Source organism: Phoenix dactylifera, chromosome 14 (assembly GCF_051530095.1).
Source record: "Phoenix dactylifera cultivar Ajwa chromosome 14, Ajwa_hap1_PhDact_Kaust_v1.1, whole genome shotgun sequence".
Classification (NCBI taxonomy): Eukaryota; Viridiplantae; Streptophyta; class Magnoliopsida; order Arecales; family Arecaceae; genus Phoenix; species Phoenix dactylifera.
Genome location: NC_143203.1, coordinates 15,692,417 through 15,717,577, shown reverse-complemented (window position 1 = coordinate 15,717,577; position 25,161 = coordinate 15,692,417). Strand labels below are relative to the sequence as shown.

At 40.3% G+C, this 25,161-nt stretch overlaps 1 protein-coding gene across 2 annotated transcripts; it reads left to right on the top strand.

Moving 5' to 3' along the window:
• The first annotated feature begins 597 nt into the window (after positions 1-597).
• LOC120112752 (nuclear transcription factor Y subunit C-4-like) lies at positions 598-24,660 on the top strand. 2 transcript variants are annotated; one of them, XM_039132578.3, is made up of 3 exons: positions 598-687; positions 1,534-1,597; positions 23,587-24,660. In XM_039132578.3, exon 3 carries the CDS (start codon positions 23,601-23,603, stop codon positions 24,291-24,293), a length of 693 nt encoding a protein of 230 aa, XP_038988506.1. In that variant the 5' UTR covers positions 598-687; positions 1,534-1,597; positions 23,587-23,600; the 3' UTR covers positions 24,294-24,660. The 2 variants fall into 2 exon arrangements, with proteins under 2 accessions (XP_038988506.1, XP_088566868.1); XM_088710742.2 differs by lacking the exon at positions 598-687 and adding an exon at positions 747-872 and having other exon boundaries at positions 23,587-24,433.
• The last annotated feature ends 501 nt before the right edge of the window (positions 24,661-25,161 follow it).

Here is a 25,161-nt window from a genome sequence, read left to right as displayed (position 1 = left end):
CTCACCTAAATTGCTCTCTACACCCCCCAAACCCCCCCCCCACCCCGCTCTTCCCCTCCAAAACACCTCGCCAACGCCCAAAACCCCCCCGTTCCCCCTTCTCCCTCTCGTCGCCGGCATTCTCCCGATCTCCGACCACCTCGCCGGCTTCTCCCGGAACCACCTCGCCGGCTTCTCCCGAAATTTTTTTTTTCACGGTTCGTGCTCCGTTCGGCACTGGATCGCCGAACAAAAGGCTTCTGTTCGGCTGAACAGTGCCGGACAGAAGCCTTCTGTTCGGCACTGTGCAGCCGAACAGATCTGTTCGGTTGAGGGTTGCCGAACAGAAGGCTTCTGTTCGGCACTGTTCAGCCGAACAGAAGCCTTTTGTTCGGCGATCCAGTGCCGAACGGAGCACGAACCGTGAAAAAAATACGAACAGCTCCCGGCGACGTAGCAAATTAAAAAAAAAAAAAAAAGCATCTCCCCTGACATCACCCAGCCAATCAATTGCTGCCAGGTCTAAACCACCCCATGGCCCCACGATACACGTGGCCATCGCACCCCATTCCCCGCTACCTTTTCCCTCCCTTCCCCTTCTCTAATTCTTTTGTGCTTCTCTCTCTGGACTTTGCTCCTCTCTCTATCGCTCTCCTTTTCTCTCCAGAGTTTCCAAGGGGGCCACCGGAACTGTTCCTCTTCTCGCAGGTACAATGAGTAAAAACATCAAGTTTTTACCATGTTTCAGCTTTAGTTCTCTGCTAGTTTGAAGTTTCTGCTTCTGATTTCATAGATTTCTTTTGGTATCATTTTTGGTTTGTGTTTTTTTTTTGTTGTTGTTTCTTTTCTGATCGAGAGAAGAAAAGACGTTTGACAATGTAGTTCTGTTTAAGGTTTGTTTCGTTTTCAAATCGATTAGTATGCTTCTCTCTCTTGATTGCTCTGTTATTTCTATGTTACTTAAAGTTCTGAACTTCCAATTTGTGTGGTCCGTTTTGCATCTTCTTTTAATTTGTTTTTCTGATCCCCCGTTCCGATGGAGGGGGAAAAAGAAGCCTGGAAATGTAGTTCCGTTTTTTGATTTTTGGTAAATCGGTTATCAGAACTTGTTTAAAAATTTTGGACAGCAAAATTGATTGGTATGCTTGTTTCTATGGTCGATCTCGTCCTGTTCGATTTGGTGTTTCTATGGTGGGTTCGCTTGGTCCACAATCTATCTTTTGATTTCTAGATTTGGATGGACGGTCCGGGGTTTCTGATGTTGTGGCTATGTTCTTTCATGTGGAAGTATGGTGTTTTATGGCATGAATCTGTTTCCTTGGATTTTCGTTGATTGTGTTAGGAGTTTGCTGGCTTTTATCAATCTATTATCGTCTGCTAACATTGGATTATGAATTTTTAATATTTCTAAAGCCGGATTTTTGATGAGGGATTACAAGTTCACATTTTGATTTTTGAAGCTGATATTAGAATTTTGGAGAATGTGATCCTTTCAACTTTTATATAAAATTTTTATCAAAGTTTGATTGCATCTCTTTTCTGTTCATTTTGTAGATTCGATCAATTCAGTTGAGTCCAAGAATTCTGATCCACCCTGTTTTGCGCTACTTTATCATTGGTACTTTCATCATACTTCTACCATCAGCTTTTTTGTATAAAGTACCATTGAATTTTCATTACATCTCTTTCAATTCGTTTTGTATATGTGATCAATTCAGTTTAGCTTGATAATTTTGATATACCCTGTTTTCTGCTATTTTGTCATAGGTGCTTTTTGTTGGGTTGAACTGTCCCCCGCGTCTATCTATGAGAACTCATAGCAGTAGACAGCAATCTAGCCTAAGTTTTGGCCAGTTGCTGATTGTAGACCTCTCTGTCATGGTATGTTGAATCGGCCCATATCGACTGGTTCAACTCATACCGGACCGGTCCGATCCTTGACCGGTCTGGTTCAAGCATGAAAAACGGTTCTGGCCCCAAAGGGCCGAACCGAGCAATACAAGCCAGGTACCGGTGCGAACCAGACCGCTTCGCACCGATACGCGTGCGTTGAGAACCGCGCCCGCGCGCGGTTCTCCGCACTAGGTAGCCCGCTCGCATGGGCGTGAGCTGGGAACCATGCCCGTGTGCGGTTCCCCGCACTCAAAACTGCACCCGCATGCGGTTCCTTGCACTCGGAACCATGCCCACGCGGGCGCGTGATGGGCAGAGCACCCGCGCGGAGCATTTAATGCCTAAATGCCACTCTATGGCATTTAACGTGGTGTGTGTGCATCCACCCGCGCTTCCGCAGGCTGCGAGTCTGTTGGCCGGTTCGGTACTGGTTTAAGCTAGTCCCAACCAAAACGGTACCGATTCAGTAGGCGACCAGTATGCCTATTAGTACCGGTACGATATACCTTGCTTCCTGCATTGTTTCACGTCTTACAGTTTAGTATGTTTAGTTATTTCATATACATCTTACAAGCCTGCAATAAAAGAGGAGCTTTGGACCTCTAGCGGTTTTATAGTGATTGAACTGGTTGATGTGAAAGCCTTAATTTCGTCTATTACTATTCCCTTTGGCAATGCATAGTGGTGACTCATGGTTGTTTTCAGCCATTGGGAGGAAATTCAGTGCTGGGTTTTGATCAATCATGCAATTAAATTCTTGGATGGAGCAAAACATATAAGGGAGTTAGATTTAAGGCTGAAACTGGTTCCGTCAAACCATGACCCGACAGCTAGACCTGGATTGAACTATTTTGGAAGAGCCATTGCCTAGGTTGGGGTCAAAATCCTGGACCTGTTTTGAAATCTTGGGTCAGGTTTGGGCAGTGTAAATGCTTACCTGACTAGGCATGTAAGTAACCTAGGTCTAATCCAGGTCAAGTCACAATAAGCTTGATGCGATTTGAGCATGGAATAGCATAACTTGAGAACTCAAGTCATAGGAAACACCCTTCCCCCTTCTCTCTAAGTACCTTTTCTACTATGCCCATTGAACACTTCTCTAAACTAATCCCTCTCCTTTCACCCTAGCAAAGCGACCTCTGCTCACCTCCTCTTCTCACTCGGATGTGCTTAAACATTCATTGCTTACATTCATAGCTCGCTACTATGTGCTCAAGTTTATTGTATTCTAAGGTTGTAGTCTGTAACTTTGTATCTCAAGAATATTAATTTTCATGGATCATACTAAAGAAGTTTTATTTGAATGAAAGTTCATGTTTAAATTGGCTTACGTTTATTATTTTTTTTTTTTGAATACTTTTAATGAATCAATAGTTGATTACTGATTATTATGCACTTAGCTATAAAAGAACTGCTAAATGTTTGGCTGAAACTGTAGACTCAACCTAGCTTAGTCCCAAGCTGGCCCTGAAGATTTTGGGTTGGGTCTAAATCATGCTGACCCTAGAAACCAGTTTGATTGGCCCATTGGGTCTAAAATTCTTCAATTGGCTTGATCTGACCTGACCTTGTCTGCCAATGGTTGGTCTATCTGGAAGAAATGTAACCAGGAGTGGTCCAGGTCAAGCATGCCACCATCTTGATTTGACCCATGTGCAGCCCTATTTGGTTCCTATACTTATCAAACCATTTGATGGTCTAATTCAGCATTAGCCCTGATCTTGCCTTGAGATCTGTGAAAACATAATTTTGGTGTTAATGCTCTCATGCATCACATCTGGCCCTGTGTTTTTCATGGACCTAGAGGAAAGATCAAGGGTGGTGCTGCATTGGGCCATCAAATGATGCGATCAATGTCAGGGCGACCTCTCATTACACGATAGAAGGGTAGGGTGTATAAGAAAAGTGAATTGTTGGATCAGTCTGGTGTTCTATTTTTTGAAGAAATGTTGCAAAAAAATGTATATTGTTACTATTGCTTTACTTGCATAAGTTTTTTTTCCATTTGGGAAGATATGGTTAAAAAAGTCTTGTTGGGATGACACGTTAGTAGTCTCTTATGTTTTTAATTATTACGAATAATATATTTGTTCGTATTTCTTTTAAAAATTAAAAAATGCTATGATTGCCAAACATGCTTCCCATTTTCAAAAACTTGGAACGAAACTGTACCAAAAGAACTTGGAAAGAGAAAATAAAAACAGCAACAAGAATAAAGAAAATTTAAAATAAAATAAAATGTATACTGTTAAATAAAGTGTTAGCTTTCTACTGTCCACCTTAACATTTCTATTTTTTTTTTATTTCTCATTTCCATCTTCCCTGTACAATTGGAATCCTGGGTTTTATCGAAGATTCATCATCATCATCATCAAGAATTTGTCATTATCGAAGGGAGTTTGCCTTCATTTGGATCTTCACTTGCTTGGGATTGACTGTCTATGGCATTACTTGTTCAAAAATCCAGACTTTCATTGGAAACATTTTTTTAGGATTAATGCTATAGGATTTTGGGGTTCTATTGATCTGTGACAACCTGGTTGTGATTGAGTGTTGGGTTTTTAGTCTTATTGGCCACCTGATCAAATATCATGGATGTGGTGGCCTTGCCAACTATTTTTTTTTGTTGTTGCATTTAACCTGATTTTTTTTCGTATTATTCTCTGTTTTTATTTAAGTTACGGATAAGCTCGTAATGTCTTTATTTCTACCTTATTGGTTGTAGTAGTTGTATGTTTATGTCTATGATTACGTTGTGACCATTTTTTTATTGTATTTTTGCCATGAGAATTAATATTTCATAGTTCTGATTGTCGGGGAATCAGCTGTCACGCAGCCCAAAGTTTTTAGAACATGAGATTGCTTGTATGAGATTTTGTTTTATCTTAGTGTGGAATTTTCAGTAAAATTGACTCCTTAGCTTATTAAATCAAGCTGTTAGGAATTAATGATTTTTTGCTGAGATGGTTCCTGCTATTTTAAAAGTGAAGTTGGTTTGGTCTGTTTGGATGGGAACTGTACGATCTACATTTTGAAGATAAGGAAACCTTCATATTACATATACTATGCTTTTTTACTTGTACCGAACGTGCCTTTTAGAAGTTCATCTAATTTGCTGATTTAAATTTAAATGGCGGTTAGCATGTGATCATCCATGTCTGAACAAAAGTAGCACAGAACAACTTTCCTCTCATGTTGAGAGTTTAAAAAATGGAGGAAGGGAAAAGATTTGGTGAAATTAGTCCAGGTCTAAAAATTTGGTATGAATTTGCTGGATGCACCTAATTGGGTGGGAGGTATGGGCTTTTGAGACTTTTGATTCTACTTGAACTGCCTCCATGAACTTTTGAGGCATCCAGACTGCTGCTACTTATGTTTCCTCCTTGCCTAGTTCATCTTGTCACCTTTTAAAGGAAACTAGGTCATGGTTTATGTTCTGTTTATCTGATGTAAAATTTGATCTTAACATCAAATCCACAAAGCATCTGATAATTAGTTTATGATCTGACTTAGATGGAAAGTAATTGCTCAATCTGGCCTTGGAGAGAAATCTAAAGCGAGAGTCTGAAAGTTTAGTAAGAACTATGAACTGAGATCATAGCACTTCCCATTTTCCATGCTTTAATATCCTTTATTTAGTTTCTAATAGGACCACACTAGCTTTCTAGGGTTCATAAGATGATTAACATCACCTTATCATTATGTGTTCGTACTTTTATAATTGTTTCAAGCAAGATTCGCCAGACCGACCGTACCGACGTACCGGTGAGCACCGGTACGGGTTGTAACCGGTACCGAACCAGAGACGCGCGCGCGGACGTGTAAAATGCCACAGAGTGGCATTCTGTGGCATTAACTGGCCCACGCGGGCTGGCAGACCGCGTGGGCGCGCTGCCCTGCACGGAAAACCGCGCGTTGGCGTGATTCTCTGCTAGGGAATCGGCCGCAGATGCGGTTCCTGCGCGGGGAATCGCGCGCAAGCACACGATTCTTTGCTCGCAAGCACGAGATTCTTCGTTCGCAAGCACGTGATTCTTCTCGCACGTTCGCGCGCAATTCCCCCAAAAAAAATCACTACAATGCCACTCTGTGCCATTAAGTGGCCCATGCGAGCTGGAGCCCGCGTGGGCGCTTTTCCCCACTCGCGGGGCACGCGGGAAAAATGTGTTTGGGCTAGTGCGAACCGGCCCGGTTCGGTTCGCACCATTACAAGTACGGAACCAATCGGTTCCGACCCAGTTTGGGTCCGAACCATTTTTATATGCTGTACCGTACCGGTTCCTGTCGACACTGGTTCAGTATAGGCTGAACCGACCAGTTCCGGTCGGTCCAGCATTCCTTGGTTTCAAGCCTGTTTATATATGTTGAAATAATTGGAAGCTTGAAAATGCTGGAAAAGGGACCTTGTGAGATTATTAAGGTTGCACATGCACAAATTTCTATACATGGTTGTTTAGTTCGCTCATTTCTTTCTTGAAAGCAAATTTGCAAACATATTTTATGTTCATAATTTGGTGTGAATAGAAATTCCATGATAAAAAATTATCTCTACTGTTAAAAAATAAATGACCAGGCAAATTCCTATGGACTATCTTTCACATTTCTTTTAGCAACTCATGATTATCGACATTTAGTTTTGAATGACATAATGGACAAAGAAGGCCACGAGGAAAAATAGAGTGGGATGTAGAAAATAATGATATAGCGACTATGTCCTTTGATATTATGAAGAGATGCTACTTGCTATGATATGGATATTCAGAATCTTGACCTCTATATAGTCTCAAATGATAAATTTAAATAATTAGATTTATTGTTTAGATTCTTATTTCTGTTTATGATGTTCAATCTAGATTATATGGTCGAAAACTTGAAATGGTTTTATGTTGTGGAAAATAAAATTGTTATAATTAGTTAAAATATCATAAAAGGGTTTGATGTAATTGTTGGGATCACGGGGCACAAGAATGAATCTTCCCGGCTTACAAATTAATATATATTCTCATTCAGGCATTTCACCAAACACATCACAGGCATAAATAGACAAGCATAGAGAGACAAGGATTTACGTGGTTCGACAGCAAGTGCCTACATCCACAGGTAGGAGGAGCAATCCACTATATCAACTGTCCCAATAGGGTAGAAGCAAAGCTACACAAATGCCCAAAATATGGGCTGCCGAATGATCACAAGAGGAGGCAACAGTAAATCGAATATAAGGCAAAATAACCGATTGGACCAACCTTTCTGCAGCCACAATAGTAGATTAAGAGAGTAGTATGCAAAACAACCTTTCTACGGCTTCAATGACAGATCAAGAGAATATCAAAGTATCTTACCTTCCCTTCTTTCACTGTGAACAATAAGAGCAAGGACGCACGGAAATGAAAAGCCATAGAGAGGAGTCACGGCAGAAGAAAGGAGGTCTCCTGTGAGCGGAAGATCAAAAGCAGATGCCTGTTGTTGCCGGAAGACCGAGAGCACAAGAGAGAACGAGAGAGGATAGAGGGCACCGATCGGGATCCCCCTCTCTCAAAAATAAAAAGCCTTAACGAAAAAGAGTTTTGGCTGCCTTATATAAAGAGGTGTTAATCTTGCAAAAAAGTCCCTCTCAAAATAGTGATTTGGAGCAAAGTTCAAAATAATCAACAATCCTCCTCCTTGCGACAAACCATTTACCTAGTATCAAATATGGATTGATAAAAAAAAATAACTTCCTCACCACAAGCCCGGAAGGGCATTAACAAGTGCTCACACCAATCAAGTTTAGGAAAGTCCTGAACTTAACTAATGTGATTGGTTTCATGAGCATATCAGCCGGATTATGAGCAGTATAAATTTTCTGAAGTCGGACATCACCATTCTCCACCAAGTCTCTGATGAAGTGATACCTGACATCCACATGCTTAGTACATTCGTGATACATCTGGTCTTTGGCAAGATGCAAAGCACTTTGATTGTCGCAATGAATATCCAAGCGGTCCTGTTTGAGATCCAAATCCTGTATCAACCCTCTTAACCAAATAACTTCCTTTGTTGCCTCTGTCAACGCCATATGCTCTGCTTCTGTAGTAGACAAAGCAATTGTAGGCTACAAAGTAGCCTTCCAACTGACTGCACAACCAGAGAGAGTAAATATATATCCGATTAATGACCTTCTTCTGTCCAAGTCACTAGCATAATTTGAATCAGAAAATCCTATAATAGTGCAACTACTCTGTGTGGAGAATACCGATCCCAAATTAGAAGTGCCTTTCGGATATTTAAGTATCAATTTCACAGCTAACCAGTGAGCCTTCCCAGGCTTATCCATGTATCTGCTTACTACGCTTACTGCCTGTGAAATATCAGATCGAGTGCAGACCATCGCATACATGATGCTACCTACTGCACTTGCATATGGCACTCTGGACATATATCTCTCCTCATCCTCAGTCTGGGGACAGAGTCTAGCAGATAATTTGAAATGACTGGCAAAGGGAGTAGTGACTGGCTTGACTATAGACATACCAAATCTATCTAAGACTCTTAATATATCCATGCTGAGTAAGAAAAAGTCTACCCAACTGCCTGTCACGACTGATCTCCATCCCAAGTATCTTCTTTGCCGGTCCAAGATCCTTCATCTCAAATGCAGTACTGAGCTCAGCTTTCAGATTTTGGATGACTGATATATCCTTGGTTGCTATCATCATATCATCCACATACAGCAATAAATAACAAAAGGATCAATCTGAAAACTGCTGGTGATATACGCAACTATCATATGGAGATCTGTTGTATCCATGGTCGACCATAAACCTATTAAATTTGCGATACCACTGTTTTGGAGACTGCTTGAGACCATATAATGATCTTTTGAGCAAACATACATGATTTTCTTTGTCTGGAATCTCAAAACCAGATTGTTGTTGCATATAAATCTGTTCCTCTAAATCACTGTGAAGAAAAGCTGTTTTAACATCTAGCTGTTGCAGCTCTAAATCCTGAGAAACAACTAAAGCAAGCAACACACGGATAGAAGTGTGTTTGACTACAGGAGAAAATATCTCCTTGTAGTCAATTCCCTCCCGTTGACTGTAGCCCTTAGCTACCAACCTGGCCTTATATCTAAAATCCTGAGGACTGGCTTCCACTTTTTTCTTGAAGATCCATGTGCAGCCAATTACCTTCTTGCCCTCTGGTAATCTGATTAATTCCCAAGTCTGATTCTTCTCTAAAGATTGTAGTTCTTCAACTATAGCCATGGTCCATTGTTCAGCCTGTGAACTACTAATAGCCTCCTGATATGTTGTTGGCTCATCACCAATAGTGTCTGCAATGCTCAGAGCATAATATCCTAACCCAGCATAAGCTGAATCCTCAAAGCCATACCTTTGAGGTGTTCTGATCTGACGCTTGGGTCTACGAGTGGCAATGCTATCAATCTAATCCTGACCTTGCATGGTAACCTCCTCCTGAGTCTGTATCTCTGCATCTATCTGCTGTTGCTGCTTATTCAGAATATAAGTATCTTCATTTGCCTGCTGCTGCTGTGATTTGATAGTCTGATCAATATTCATAATAGTCCTATCCATATGATCCTGACCCTGATCTCTCTGAGAAGAACTAGGCTATAGCTGCCTTAAAGGAGTGGCTATCTCATGAAATGTCACATCCCTACTGACTAGAAATCCTTGGGATCCAGGCTCTATGCACCATAGTCTGTATCCCTTTACCCCATATGCGTATCCAAGACGCACTTCTTAGCCCTAGAGTCCAACTTTCCATCTCTTACATGTGTATAATCTGGACACCCAAAAACTCTGATTATTGAATAGTCTGCAAGTCTTCCTGTCCACATCTCTTCTGGAGTTTTCATGCCCAATGCTGATGCTGGAGATCGGTTTATAATGTAGCAGGCTGTGTGTGTGGCCTCTACCCAAAAATCTCTACTTAATCCAGAACTGGATAGCATAGATCTGACTCTCTCTATTATGTGCGGTTCATACGTTCTGCCACACCATTTTGTTGAGGTGTACCCACTGTGGTTCTATGTCTGACAATGCCCTCTGATTTGCAAAAGTCATCAAATTCAGTAGAACAAAATTCTAATCCATTGTCAGTTCGGAAGGTTTTCACCTTTCTATCATTTTGCCTCTCGACCATAGCCTTCCACTTCTTGAACGTGTCAAACACATCACTCTTATTTCTAATAATGTATATCCAGACTTTGTGGGAGTAGTCATAAATAAAGGTGAGTAAATACCTAGATCTACCCTTGGATGTAATTGGGGTAGGCCCCCATAGGTCAGAATGAATATAATCTAATATACCAGCTGTCCTGTGCACGCCTGTAGAGAAGCTGACCTTGTGTTGTTTTCCGAACACACAATGCTCATAGAATCCAAGTGCACCAACCTTCTGACCACTTAGCAAACCACATCTGCTCAGCTCCTGTAAATCTTTGTCTGAGATGTGACCCAATCTCTGGTGCCATAGGTGTATCAACTGCTCAATAGAAGACTGTATTACTGAAACCTGTCCAACTACTGTACTACCATCCAAATAGTAGAGGGTGCCACATAGCTTCCTTTTCAATAAAGTCAATACTCCTTTATTGATAGTTATTGATCCTCTACCCATCCATCTGCCCTCGAAACCTGCACTATCGAAAGCATATACTGAGAGAAGGTTTCGCTTTAGTTGAGGAACATATATGACATCGTCCAAAATCACCACAGTGTTTGCATTAGATTTAATTTGAACTGTACCAACACCTTACACTTTGCAAATACCATCATCTCCAAGAAGAACGGTGCCCCCCTCACATGATCTAAAAGAAGAGAACCATTCCCTATGGGGTGTCATGTGGAAAGATGCTCCAGAGTCCACAATCCAAATATCAGGATGACTAATACTGCAAGCAGCTGTAAATACTGCATCATTTTCATTACTGTTGTGACCTGCTGATGAAACTGCAACTGTTGCCGAATCTAAGATGGTTCCTTTATCCTTTTGTTCCCTCTCATTCTTAGACTGTAGAAGTCTACATTTTGATTTCCAGTGGCCTGGCTTCTTGCAATAGTGACAAACACCTGGTCTTTTAGACCTAGACTTTGATCTGGTTTTGGATTTGCTTCTACCTTGTCCACCTTTCTTCTGTTCATCTCTACCTCTAACTATAAGTCTTTGAGCTGGAGTCTGAACCTGATGCTGTAGTTGTACTTTCAATCTAAGCTCATTGGATAACAAAGTAGCTTCTACAGTTCTACCTCTTCAAGACTTATTGTCTCTTTTCCATAGAGCATAGTAGTAGTAATATGCTCAAAGGACTTAGGCAGTGAGTTAGATTAGGATCAAAGCCTTGTCTTCTTCATCTACTTCAACACCAATATTTGCTAAATCAAGCAGAAGCTTATTATACTCATCCAAGTAATCTTTGAGTGAAGTTCCTTCTGCTATACAAAATGTGTGCAACTTTCTCCTCAAATATAGTCTATTAGTAAGGGATTTTGCTATATATAGACTCTCCAATTTTTTCCATACTCCCTTAGCTGTATCAAGATCCACAACATTGCGTAGGACTTTATCACTCAAGCCTGAAAACAGAGTCCCTAGTGCTCTCTCATTAATCTCTTCTTTGACAGCCTCATTATCTCCTAGGATTGCATCCATACCCTTAAGGGCCTTTGCTACACCCTTTTTAACCAATAAGTATTTCATCTTTATCTTCTATAGTGAGAAATCCCTTGTGCCATCAAATACAGCCACTTCATGCCTTATGGTAGTGGAATGAGAAACAGAAGCTGAATCGTTAGCCTTAGAGGAACTTTGTTGCCCGTCAGTAGCCATAGCTTTGATACCAATTGTTGGGATCACGGGGCACAAGAATGAATCTTCCCGGCTTATAAATTAATATATATTCTCATTCAGGCATTTCACTAAACACATCACAGGTATAAATAGACAAGCACAGAGAGACAAGGATTTACGTGGTTCGGCAGCAAGTGCCTACATCCACGGGGAGGAGGAGCAATCCACTATATCAACCGTCCCAATAGGGTACAAGCAAAGCTACACAAATGCCCAAAGTATGGGCTGCCGATTGATCACAAGAGGAGGCAACAGTAAATTGAATATAAGGCAAAATAACCGATCGGACTAACCTTTCTACAGCCACAATAGTAGATCAAGAGAGTAGTATGCGAAACAACCTTTCTACGGCTTCAATGGCAGATCAAGAGAATATCAAAGTATCTTACCTTCCCTTCTTTCCCTGTGAATAGCAAGAGCAAGGATGCACGGAAACGAGAAGCCACAGAGAGGAGTCATGGCAGAAGAAAGGAGGTCTCCTGCGAGCGGAAGATCAAAAGAAGATGCCTGTTGTTGCCGGGAGACCGAGAGCACAAGAGAGAACAAGAGAGGATAGAGGGCGGCGATCGGGATCCCCCTCTCTCAAAAGTAAAAATCCTTAATGAAAAAGAGTTTTGGCTACCTTATATAAAGAGGTGTTAATCTTGCAAAAAAGTCCCTCTCAAAATAGTGATTTGGAGCAAAGTCCAAAATAATCAACAGTAATGGGCTGGAATGAATGTAAATTCATTACAGAAGTTGAAGGAAGGTCATATGTAAGTCATAAGATAGCTATTTCGTGACTTGTTTTATCAAGGAAAACTCATCAATTCAAGTACCGTATGTTGGAAATTTGAAATATACATGATGACTACAATGACATGTGAAAGAAATGGAATGGATTGTGGGATGGAATATAATCAGTTTGACCCCATGAGTGAGATACCTTAACGAGAATAGAGTGAATTTTACAAAGATGATGATTCCAATTCGGAAGGTAAACAGAGAGCCAAATTGGTTCCTAAACTGGAAGAATTGCATTTTCTTTTTTTTTGTGGGTAGTTTTTATTAATCAAATTTGGAGTTCTTCACCCTCAATGTATTGAAGGATAGATACTCTAACCATTTCTCCAATAAAATCACATGCTTTAAATAACTTTTTTTTTGGAAAGGGATTTGACCCAATTTTCTACAGAAGGAGAAAACACATGGGAAGACTCTATGAAAATGTAGAAGTTTGGGGAAACCATTTATGAATGAGACGAAGCATATGGGAAAAAAATAACCATTAATTATTGGTTTCCTTGTGGTGTTCATTATTTTTAGTAATTCTTGTTCATAGTTGCATCACACTTATGGATATCATTACTTGTTTTTTATATAAGAGCACCATTTTTGGTGGCTCCTTTACCTATATCACTTTCTGCATGTAACCAATGTGACAATTATTACACTACCTGTATTAGTTGTTTTACGTTATTGATTGAACAGCTACAAAATAATTCTTCTTTTAGTTTACTCATTGTAAATGGCTTTCACACTACAAAGTATATAATGTGACCTTAAAAAACTGAGACTTAATTGAACTATTCATTTTTTTAATTTTTTCTTCCGGTTCTAACTCTGAAATTGAGCTCAACTGTCAAAAAAAATAGAAGAGGCAAAATCACGTATTACTTCATAACACTCTTTGTCCATGATAACTTCATCTGATGTTCCTAACTTTTTCGAGGATGATTCTCACTGAGATGCCATAACTTCTATGACCTATGTTTGAAACAAATACTTAAATCCTGAGTCATGGCCTTTACAAGTCTCAGTTTTATTAAACCTACAAAAGAAACATGGTTTAAAAATAAATCCTAGTTCTAAAACTAATTAGTTGCAATAATCTTGCCTTGAGATCTTTTGCGGTAAGTATTAAGAGCAAGGCCAACTTGTCAACATTTTGAGATTCAGCCATCAAGAAATGACTTCAGTTGATCTTGACTAGAGATCCTGATGTGTTTGATTATTGGCTGGATGAAGCAAGATGATAAATCGATTAATTGCAGATGATTAAAACCTTGTTCAACGTATGCAAAATCTTGTGATTCTTTGCCAATAGGTTCTTTCTTGTTGTTAGTCTTTTTATCCACTATATTGGCTTACATAGGACATTCTTTCATTGGATCAAGTTCTTACCTTTCTAATATTTTCATCATTAATAAGATCCACCCAAAAAAAATCATTCAACCTTTCCTATAGGCAAGCTCACCTGGCTTATATTTATGCAGCTTCTCTAGAGCTTCAATTTGCTCCTTTGTGGTGTGGATATAGTTCCTCCACCACTTATGGATTTAAACTTAATCTCAAGATCTTTTTCTAGTTAAAAGCAAGAGAAATAGATTGATTACACCTATAACTAAAATAAAGAAAATAAATTAACCATGTTCACCATACTCCAAGAAAATGCTCGAGCCTCATTCAAATTTTCTTTTAACTCATTTTCAAGTATAGACTAACTCCCTATGTATATTGGCCACAAATGACTTGGAATCTGTTAACTTATTTTATTAGTTTTTGTACGGTTGATACAAATACTTTATTCAAGTTATGGTTCTTATTTACTATAGCCATAATTATATCTAAAGAAAGATAATTAATAGAAAATTAAAATTTTAAACATAAAACCAAATCAAAAACCTAAACTACATCCACTAATTATACTTGTAGAAGATTGTTCCTTACTTTGTAGGTAGTTATCGCATGGCAACACCAAAAGATACACAACATAGTTTATGAATTCTTTACAAGTAAATGTTGATATTGCTGCTTTAAAAGTCTAGGTGAGATTTTGGTACCCCTATCTGGCGCCAAATTGACAAATATAACTTAGCTATTTATCGATATATCCACCTAAAGCTGCTTTGTTATTATTAACGACTTCAAAAGAAATCAAATTGTTCTTACATCCTAGACAACTATCTGGGTGATTAATAGGGAAGGTCCCACCATCCATATTCATACTTGTGTGTTTCTCCATGATAGATCTTTGTAGGGAGTTCTGCTTCTACTCCCACCCTCAGTCTTCTCATGGATCATTGAGGCGGGCAAAACTTGTGCCCTTGGTCTGTCGAACCAAACCGGCGCAGAATCAACATGGTTCAGTGCTGTTTTCTGGAAAACAGTGGGGACCGCTCTGAACCGGAGAGTTCAATGTGGAACAGGTTCAAACCGAGAGTAGAATAGGTACGAACTGCTCGGTTTGCACCAGTTTGAATCGGTTCAACCCCCTCCTTTTCTCTTTCAAATCTCAAAAGGCTTGAATTATGGTCTACTGAACTGAGGTGAATTGCCCTGTTTAACCCATACCGAACCGATACTATATCAGTAACCAACAACATGGGTCTTGGTACCCACCTTTGCTTGTGCCACTTTCATTTACTTCTCCATCTCCACTTTGCCACCACTAACACTGCTTTCTACAACTTCCGTCTTTGTTTTTACAGAGTTAGGTAATTAAAAGAGATGGCATGCCATTGCCGCCTCCACATTCTAGTTCAAGTCTAGCATCTCCTATCTTTCCCAACGATGACAATTTGGTCTCCAAAGGCAATGAAGTCGTTGGATCCATCTCCTTAATACTTGACATGAAAACACATTGGCAAGGAGAAGAAAGACCGAGTCTAGTCATCTTTCTCTTCAGCAATAGTAGCTCGTCAGAACAATGATTGCTAATTGGTTGAGTTCAGAGAGAACTTGGTGACAGCTGGCTAACCATGGAATGATACAAAGCGGAGGATTAGACACATATTGGTGGCAAACTAGACACACACTGGCACCAAAATGACAAAAATAAGTTAGCTATTTATGGATATATCCAGCTAAAACTGCCTTGTTATTATTAACGGCTGCAAAAGAAATCAAAATATTCTTACATCCTAACCACTATTTGGGTGATTAACAGGAAAGGTCCCACCATCTATATTCATAATTGTATGTTTCTCCATGATAGATCTTTGTGGAGAGTTCTGCTTCTACTCCCACCCTCAGTCTTCTCATGGATCATTGAGGCGGGCAAGACTTGTGCCCATGGTCTGCTGAACCGAACCGGCACAGAATCAACATTGTTCGGTGCTGTTTTTAGGAAAATAGTGGGGACTGCTCCGAACTAGAGAGTTCAGTGTGGAACAGGTTCAAACCGAGAGTGGAATAGGTACGAACCGCTCGGTTCGCACCAGTTTGAACTGGTTTAGCCCCTCCGTCTCTTTCAAATCTCAAAAGGCTTAAATTATGTTCTGTTGAACTGAGGTGAACTGCCCAATTCACCCCGTACCGAGCCGTACCATATCAGTAGCCAACAACATGGGTCTCGATACCAATTCAGCTAACCTTTGCTTGTGCCACTTTCATTTACTCCTCCATCTCCATTTTGCCACCACTAACACTGCTTTCTACAACTTCTATTTTTTTTTTTACAGAGTTAGGTAATCAAAAAGAGATGGCATGCCATTGTTGCCTCCACATTCTATTTCAAGTCTGGCATCTCCTGTCTTTCCCAACAATGACTATTTGGTCTCCAAAGGCAATGGAGTCGTCGAATCCATCTCCTGAACACTTGACATAAAAACGCATGGGCAAGGAGAAGAAAGACCGAGTCTAGTCATCTTTCTCTTCAGCAACAATAGCTCGCCAGAACAATGATCGCTAATTGGTTGAGTTCAGAGAGAACTTGGTGATAGCTGGCTAACCATGGAATGATACAAAGCGGAGGATCAAGCACATATTGGTGGCAAACTAGATATTTTTTCTGCCTATAATGTAATATCAACACATAGAATGTACAGACTTTAAATCACATGCATGTCTATACTGTATATGTATACATTACTAATACTTGAAAGGTACTTCTTGGAAATACTTTTGTTAAATTTCCTATCTCTCAAAATTAAAAATATGCCCCTATACTTCCCAAAAAAAGGAGGGCATTCTCTTTTTCTAATGCTAGCATTTTAGTAGTGAATGACCATTTTGGAGTCCGTCATAATAATATTAAAATATGAAATGTTATTTGGGCTCTATGGATTCAAATGATGACTAAGTGATAAGCTTATCAAAGTGATGTTATCATATAAAGTATGGATTAAGGACTGTTATTTTGATCGCCTACTATCTATAGATGCTTTTCACATACATATATATAAATTTATGTATGTGTATCCAAGTATGCATATATATATATATATATATATATATATATATATATGTATATTTCTCAATGTATTCTAGCCATATCATATCATATATATATATGTATATTGTTGCAGCCAAGGTCTGCCGTATCGGTACCGGTAGGCATACCGATCGTCTACTGGACCGGTACGGTTCAGTTCGTACTGGAACTAGTCCGATACGAAATGGTAAGCTCTTTTTTTTATCTTACAATTTTCGCATCCGTGCACCGGCGTCTGCGCACGAACGCGCAGGATAAATGCCACAGAGTGGCATTAATGCCACTTAATGAGCCTGCGTGGGCGCGCGGGCGCGCTGCCCCGCACAGGCGGGGGAACGCCTGCGCTGCGCTTCACAACGTGGGGAATTGCATGCGGACGCGGTTTCCCAACGCGCGGATCCGTGTGCGGGCCTGCGGGATAAATGCCACTCTGTGGCATTAATAAGCTCGTGTGGGCGCGCGGGTGCGCTGCCCTACGCGGGCTGGGAAAGTGCGGGTAGGGGAAACGACTGTGCGGCGTTTCACAGCGCGGGACTCCAGTGCATGGAACTGCACGGGATGGGGCACTTTGCCCAAGCATGTGGCCGAAAGGGCTACGTGCGCTTTCCAAAAAAAATGTACTGGTGCGAACCGGCCGGTTCGCACCAATACACGATGGGTACCAGCCGGTACATGACCGATACACATGCATGCCGGTTGAGATCGGTTCGAAAATAGCTGGAACTAGTTTTCATGTTGTCCGAGTACCAGTTCCAGGCCAGACCGATCCGTACCGAGCCGAACCGGCCAGTACGGTCCGGTTCGACAGACCATGGTTGTAGCTATGGTCTGCCGTACCGGTCGGTACGGGCCGGTACCGGATCCTACCGGTACGGTACGGTACAGCTACATATTTCGGTACCGAACCATACCAGCCCGTACCGATACGTACCGGTCTGTACCGACCGGTACTGACCCATACCAACTCGGTATCGGCCCGTACCGAACCGGTACTGGCCTGAACCGACCAGTCCGTACTGGCTCCAATTTTTGTTTGGCTTTTAGCCCCATCGGTACAGTACCGGTTCGGCTCAGTTTGGTTCGGTACCGTATCGGTACCGATGCCCGTCGATACGTCGGTACAGTCAGTGCCGCGTACCTTGGTTGTAGCTATACCATGGCATATCCATATTATCATTGTAGTTCCATGCTTCATAAGTCAACGCTCCCTTGTTGACATGGCATGATGACTTATGGCGCCACCTTTGGTGTTTTTGATGGCTAACAAACCATTTTTAGAAAGCAATGAAGAAAAATTAGAAGATTTCATAATTCTTGAGAAAGAATATTTTCCTAATTAATTGTTGAAGTTATAGTGAGACATAAATAGAGCTATAAGTGGGGAAGAGGAATGGATAACATTGGGAGTGGTATGGAAGTAAAAGATTTGCATAAACTGTTGTTCCTCTAAAGGTATTCCTAGAATGGATATTTTTATAAGAGTCGTGGCGTAAAAAGATTTCTGCCAAGTAGGAGAAAAGCATTGTCTTGAGATGGCAAGATTTTTGTGCGAGATAAAGTTCCTTTTTAATAAATGTAGCAGAACAGATAAAAAGACATTAATGCTACCATATGTTGAAAGGAAAAATATTGATGCAAGGGGGCCTTTCATTTTCCATTTCATTATTAATAAAACGATATCACATTGAATGTCAACTTAAGTGGGTAAATGAACCACTCTCTAGAATGAGAGATGTGGAAATGGACCAGCTATCTGGGTATTTTAACAACAAAATGAATTATAAAATTATTCTGACTATATATAGTGTTAAGAATTATTTGATGCAACCACACTATTTGGTTATTGTCAGACATGGCAAAAGGTGTTGGTAAGATTGAAAAATTGTAGTTGTTTAGATGATTCATGTAAGTCTGTGACATGATCACATTGCATAGGCCTAATAATGGTTGCAAGATCGTTGTGCTAGTATTGGAACCCATACTGGTTGGTCGATGGCATGGCTCGGTACGCCTCCATGTCGTTCCATGTTGGGCTCGAATCGATACAACAGAGAGAGTAGGGAAGAGAGAGAACGGGAGAGAGGAAGAGAGAGGGGGGAGGAAGGAAGAGGGAGAGGGAAGAAGGGAGGGAGAGAGAGGGTGAAGGCCGGTGGAATGCGGCCCGACATGGCAAAGAGGGCGGGGGAGAGGAAGAACATGGAGCAAAAGAGAGAGAGAGAGAGGAGGGAGGGAGAGGGAGGGAGAGAGATGGAAGGTGGAGGATGGCCAGTGGAGGGCGCTGGAGAGCTGTAGAGGTCCGAGGAGTGGTGCATAAGGGTTGAGGAGCGAAATATGGGTCCGGGATAGAGCCCCTTTTTTATTTTAAAAATCTTAAGTGAAGTCGGTAATCTCCTTGCCAACTTCACTTAAGTCGAACGAAACAGAGATCTGCAAGGCGAAGCCCCTCCTCTGCCCCTCCACGCCACTCCACGGCCCTCCAGTGGCCTTCGCCGGTCGTCCGACAGTCATTTGCCACCTTCTATCTCTCTTCCTTCCTCCCCCTTCTCTCTTTCTTTTCCTTTCTTTCCTTCTCCCTCTCTCTCCTTGGTTGTTTTGTTGTTTTAGATGCCAGAACAGTCCCGATCCACCACTAGTAAGGCTCGGTATGCCTTGAACAGGGCGATTCAGGATGGTTCCACATTCTTTGGATGGTTGTGCGATCCTATCTATTGACGGAACATTTGGGATTAAATTTCAAAATACAAAATGGTCTAATGGATGATTATGATCTCAAATTTATGTAGCTAATAACTCATTCAAATAAGAGTGTTTGATGGAAACTTATGACTTTCTTCTTATTTTTAGAAATATGGTGGTCATTTGTTGCCACTAGGAATTGAAGCTGGGACTTCGCTATTGAGGTTCATGCATGAGGTTTAGTCCACATGGAATAAATAGTTGAAAGGATACCCAAATCTAATGCTTAAGCTTTTAGGTTGGATTGGATTTCAAAACATATATCAAGGCCTTTTGCTTAGACTCCATCTCCCTAACAAGTGCTATTAGAGCTAATAGATGAAGATCCTGGGCTGCTATCCAAGTTGTAAGGACACCCTCTTGGGCTGGTGTGGTAATATGCGACACACTTGGAAGGGTAATCGGTCATGGGCTTGATTAGAAATAGTGGATTAGACTCGAGGGGAAGTTGAATGGGTTCATATATGAACGAGGAATTTTAAGGTTCATGGGTGAGGTTTATTCCCACATGGAACAAATAGAATGAAATAAAAGGACTGAATTTTAAGGTTTAGACTCACTGTTAAGGGCTTAAGCTTTTAGGCTGGATTAGGTTTTTGACTTGTATGTCAAGTCCTCCTGCTTAGACTCCTCATCTCCTCAACATTCTCCTATGGAGAATTTGATATCTCTGATTTTACTAATTGATAAAAGATTAATCCATGATTTTTCTATTTTCAAAATTTATATATAACATTGAAGACTTGCATGCAAGAGGAGGTATTTTTTGATAGCTGTCTGCAGTCCCTTGGCATGCATAAGCAATGATGGTTATCAGACTTCTTTACATTTGATGGGTATAATGCATAACCACATGGATAGCATGACCTTTGCAACTGACTTTTTTGGAATCTACCCTCAGCTACTAGAATTTTTTATCATGTTTTCTGAACTTCATTTGTAAATTGTTAGAATTTCGCATCAAAAGTGATACAATAAGTTTGCCAACCTTGTAATCTCTAGAAAATATTTGCTTATATAAGTGATCTCCTTCATACAAGCTGGACATACTCATAAATATCATGCTATTACTATTTCAAGCTTATTTCTATAAGGAATCAAATGAGGTAATAATATAAAATTGCATCACTATGGAATATGTGATAGTCTAATAGTTAAATAGCTTTATGCATGTGCTTGTGCATTGCACATGCTGATCAACTAGTATCTAGGAACACATTCATTTTATTTTTTATTTTTTTGGGGGGGGGCCTCTATTTCCGATACACCAATTGAGGTTTTGACATATGAGGGGAGCATTTTTCCTCCACAGACGGGTGCAGCTTGGAGGTGGCATCGAGGGAGAGGAAGGAGCCCAAGCACCATATTTCGCCCTCATGAGCGAGCACTAGAAACCATGGCTCACTATACTGGCCCGAATCGGGCGGTATAGGGCGTACCATACCGATTATATATCGGTATTTGGTACGAGTGGCGAACCTTGCCAGAAACTATCCCAACCCAACATGAATCTTGCTGCATTTTTAGCCATCATCACCTCACTTCTTGCAATTAAGGAAGGGATCACTAAGCCTCCATTTAGGCTAGGTTGGCATACACGCTCCCAAGAAAGCAAGTGCACTCTTCTTGAGCTATCTAGTGGACCCCATAACAAATCTCTTATGATCCACTCCAGTCTCTTGTAAGACTCCCGTAGGGACAATAGAGTGGGTAAGGTGGATAGGATGTGAGAAGGGTTGGTGGAGAGAACACATTCTTTTCTTATACTTGGTCATTTTGGTTTGCTTGAAATATTTTTTTTAAACATTATGTCATGGTTGACTAGTCAAATCAACATAACATCTGATTACAAACAAAGGTGCCGATGCTAATAAAAGAATGAATCAAAGGCTCACAATAGCAAAATATTACCAACTCAAGCCCACAAAATTACATGACATCAAACAACACTTTTTGCTATGATAAAACAAAAAAATAAAGAACATCAAATAATTGAATTATAAATCACCATATCATGATGTAATATAATAGAATAGATAAAGTGCGAATAAAGAAATTATTTTCATTATTAGAGCAAATTATATGTGCATTATAACATAGTTCTATGATAGCTCAATAGCATTTTGAAATTGATGACAACTAAAAAGGCACCATCAGCATTTTTCTTAATGGTTCCAGAAAATCATTATTTAAATGTATTAAAAATGGCATATTTGTATAAAAAAATACATATATATATATATATATATATATATTCTTATAAAAGGAGCAGTGATATAGAACATATTAAAATACCAGCAGACCAAACCATCTAATTAATGAAACCTAATTATGTAATTTTCAAAATCTAAACTTAAGCACATTAACCCATCATTTTTTGGGACAGGTTTAAGCCATCTCTTCAAGTGTATTAAAATTTTGATTCACATGTAGACCCTTCAATTCGCTAATGGTTCATGGACCTATTATCTTTTTGCCTTTTGACTTTTGAGTATTTTGAAGTAAAAGAGAGAAAAAGAACCAACCTTAATGATGACAATGGGTTGAGACACTGATTGATATCATCTTTGTAGATGATTTCATAGAAATTGAGTCTATTCAACTCCTATTTGATTTCAAGTAGCAGTCATGGTGATTTATTGAAGAAGAGGACAAATACATTCTTAACCTTGTTATGCTCTAGAGGGCGGTGACTTCCTAACCTTCGCATGCTTTGGTGATCGGATCTTGTTTTAGGATTTCAATGGTTGTGAACTCCTTGGAGGAGGTGGAGCGCAGGAAAAGTAGAGAAGGGGCTTTGGAGGTGGCAATTGTGGAGAGAAGGGGCTTTGGAGGTGGCAATTGTCGACTATGGAGATGGTGACAGGAAACGAGAGGTTTTCTGGTTGGATCATTAATTGTGCACCTCTCCTTTGATGTTGACCATGACATCCATAGCAAGATGGATTTAAGTGAGCCAATACCCCTTCAAGAAAGATAAAGAGAGGGGATAGAAGGATACCATTAATTCCAGCTCTTACAATCCCCATATTGCCACTGCTCTTGATGTCTAGTAGGGCAGCAATTGCCACTGCATATCATCTCTCTAACAAAAAATAAGGTTGGGAAGGACTATGATTATTACATGCCACTCATGGCAATTGTGACCATGTCAGAGCATCATACAGTTCTGAAGAGCTCAGAATCAAATGCTGGTTGAGGATGTTGGCCTGATGGTGGTAGCAAGGAGGGATGCTAGATGACAAATGAGGAGAGGAAAAGATGGGGGAAATGAAGGTAACATCCAAAAAAAGAAAAGAGAAATTCCAACTAGTGAAGTAGTTGGTTGAACTAGCAAATGTAATATATGGCTAGCCTATATTATATGTAATTAAATGTAATGTGTCACGTCCAATTGATGTTGCACAAGATATTATTAGTTGTAAGGTCAATGCTTTCGACAGGATCATTAGTAGGACAATATTTTTTACAAGCACGCCATATTGGCTTTCATACCTATTTATGGCACCAAGTAATGCAAATTCTGCCATAAGCTTAGTTACAGTACAACTCTGGCTTGCACAACCACATTGGATGCCTATTTCTGGTATTCGTAGGTGAAGTGCTATTAGCATTAAAATCCATTGCACTTTCTTTCTTCTGGTGTATGAAATATATCATAGCCTCATTGCTGACCATTTTCAAATTCATACAATTATTAATAAAAAAATATAACGCAATTATTAGCTCTCATGGCTTGATTGTCTGTTGAACTTAATAAGAATGAAATTATAAAACTTCACCACTTATTTCAGGTTTTAACCTCAAGAATCAAATTACTAGTTCCTTTTGTCTCTAAATCTGTAACCATTGATACTCTTAAACTTCTTTAACCATCCTAATATAGTTGCCAGTCATGTAATCAAAACTCATATGATCAAAATATTTAGGTGTCACTCTGGCCATGGTACAGTCCGCACAGCCGTCTCAGCCTCTGATGGGACTTGTAACATGCACTGCCCAAACAGCCTACGCTGCTCCTTACCAATCTGCTGCAATGGTTCCGGGAGCTCCAGCAGTGATCGGAGCCATATCACCTGGCATGCAACTGACATCAACATTCCCCACCAACCCGCACCAGCTCGCATATCAGCAAATCCAACAGCTGCATCAGCAGCAGCAGCTGCAACAACATCCGCAGCTCCAGGCCTTCTGGGCCATGCAGATGGCAGACATAGAAGAAACCAATGACTTCAAGAACCACAGCCTGCCTCTCTCTAGGATAAAGAAAATCATGAAATCTGATGGAGATGTCAAGATGATCTCAGCTGAGGCTCCTATGATATTTGCAAAGGCGTGTGAGATGTTCATACTGGAGCTGACACTGAGATCATGGAATCATACTGAGGAGAATAAAAGAAGAACACTTCAAAAGAATGATGTAGCTGCCGCTATATCCCAGACTGACATATTTGACTTCTTTGTTGATGTCATTCCCAGGAATGAATTAAAGGAAGAAGGCTCCAGGATTGCAAGTGCTGCTTTGCCAGTGATATGTGCTCAGGCCGACTATCATGTACCACCACAGCATCAAGTAACAGGCACAGAGATGATCTTGGGGAAGCCTGTTGATCAAACATCCACAGCTGCAATGTAGACTCCAGTTGCTTACATGTGGCGGCAGCCACAGCAGCAGCAACAGGTGCCTGATAGCAGCTGAACATATGAAATGGTTAGAAAGCTATTTTATGTTTCTGGTTTCTTCAGATATAGGAAGGAACATTGTTAGATGGAATTTCATGTTCCCTAATGTGTCAGTACAAGTAGTCAAGCTTGTAGTAGACCTCTTTTCACTTGGGTAGTAGGTGAAATAAGAAAAACTTGTCACTTGCATGCAGATGGAAGGGGCACAACTATTGTAAAGTGGTGCCGTCTTAAGCTTCCGTTCTGTGACTCTATAGACAATAAACTTTACTGCTCTTAATCTATGACTGATGCATTAATGATCTTGAGACCTTCAGAAAGTTCCCTTTTATTCATGGTAAGTTACAGGCTGAGTATAGTGTGAAGTGCCAGCATGGAAGCCATGCCGAAAATTACTATTTCAGTGCTTGCAATACTAGATGTTATCAAGTATGTCTTTCTATGGGTAAGATACAGTGTTTACAATGAAGGTGTGACATGGAACACAAGCCAATCATTAGTGGCTTAGTGCTTACATGCAATCGATAAGCATGTCTTTCAGTAGGCAAGCATGTTGTGTTTATACTGATGCAGAACATGTACCAAATATTGCTAATTTAGTGCATCCCTGCTTGATATAATTAAGAATGTCTTTCAACAGGTACAGTAGATCTCAGATGAGCCAATGTATTATAGACAGGAACTTTGCCGTGCATGAATTGTCAAACCTTGCTAAAGAATTTGAGAAGACATGGGCGATCCTGATATTATTTCCAGACCTCTCATTTTACGTTTTAAGATTTCACTGCATGATTTGCGTGCACCAGCAGGCAAAACAAATA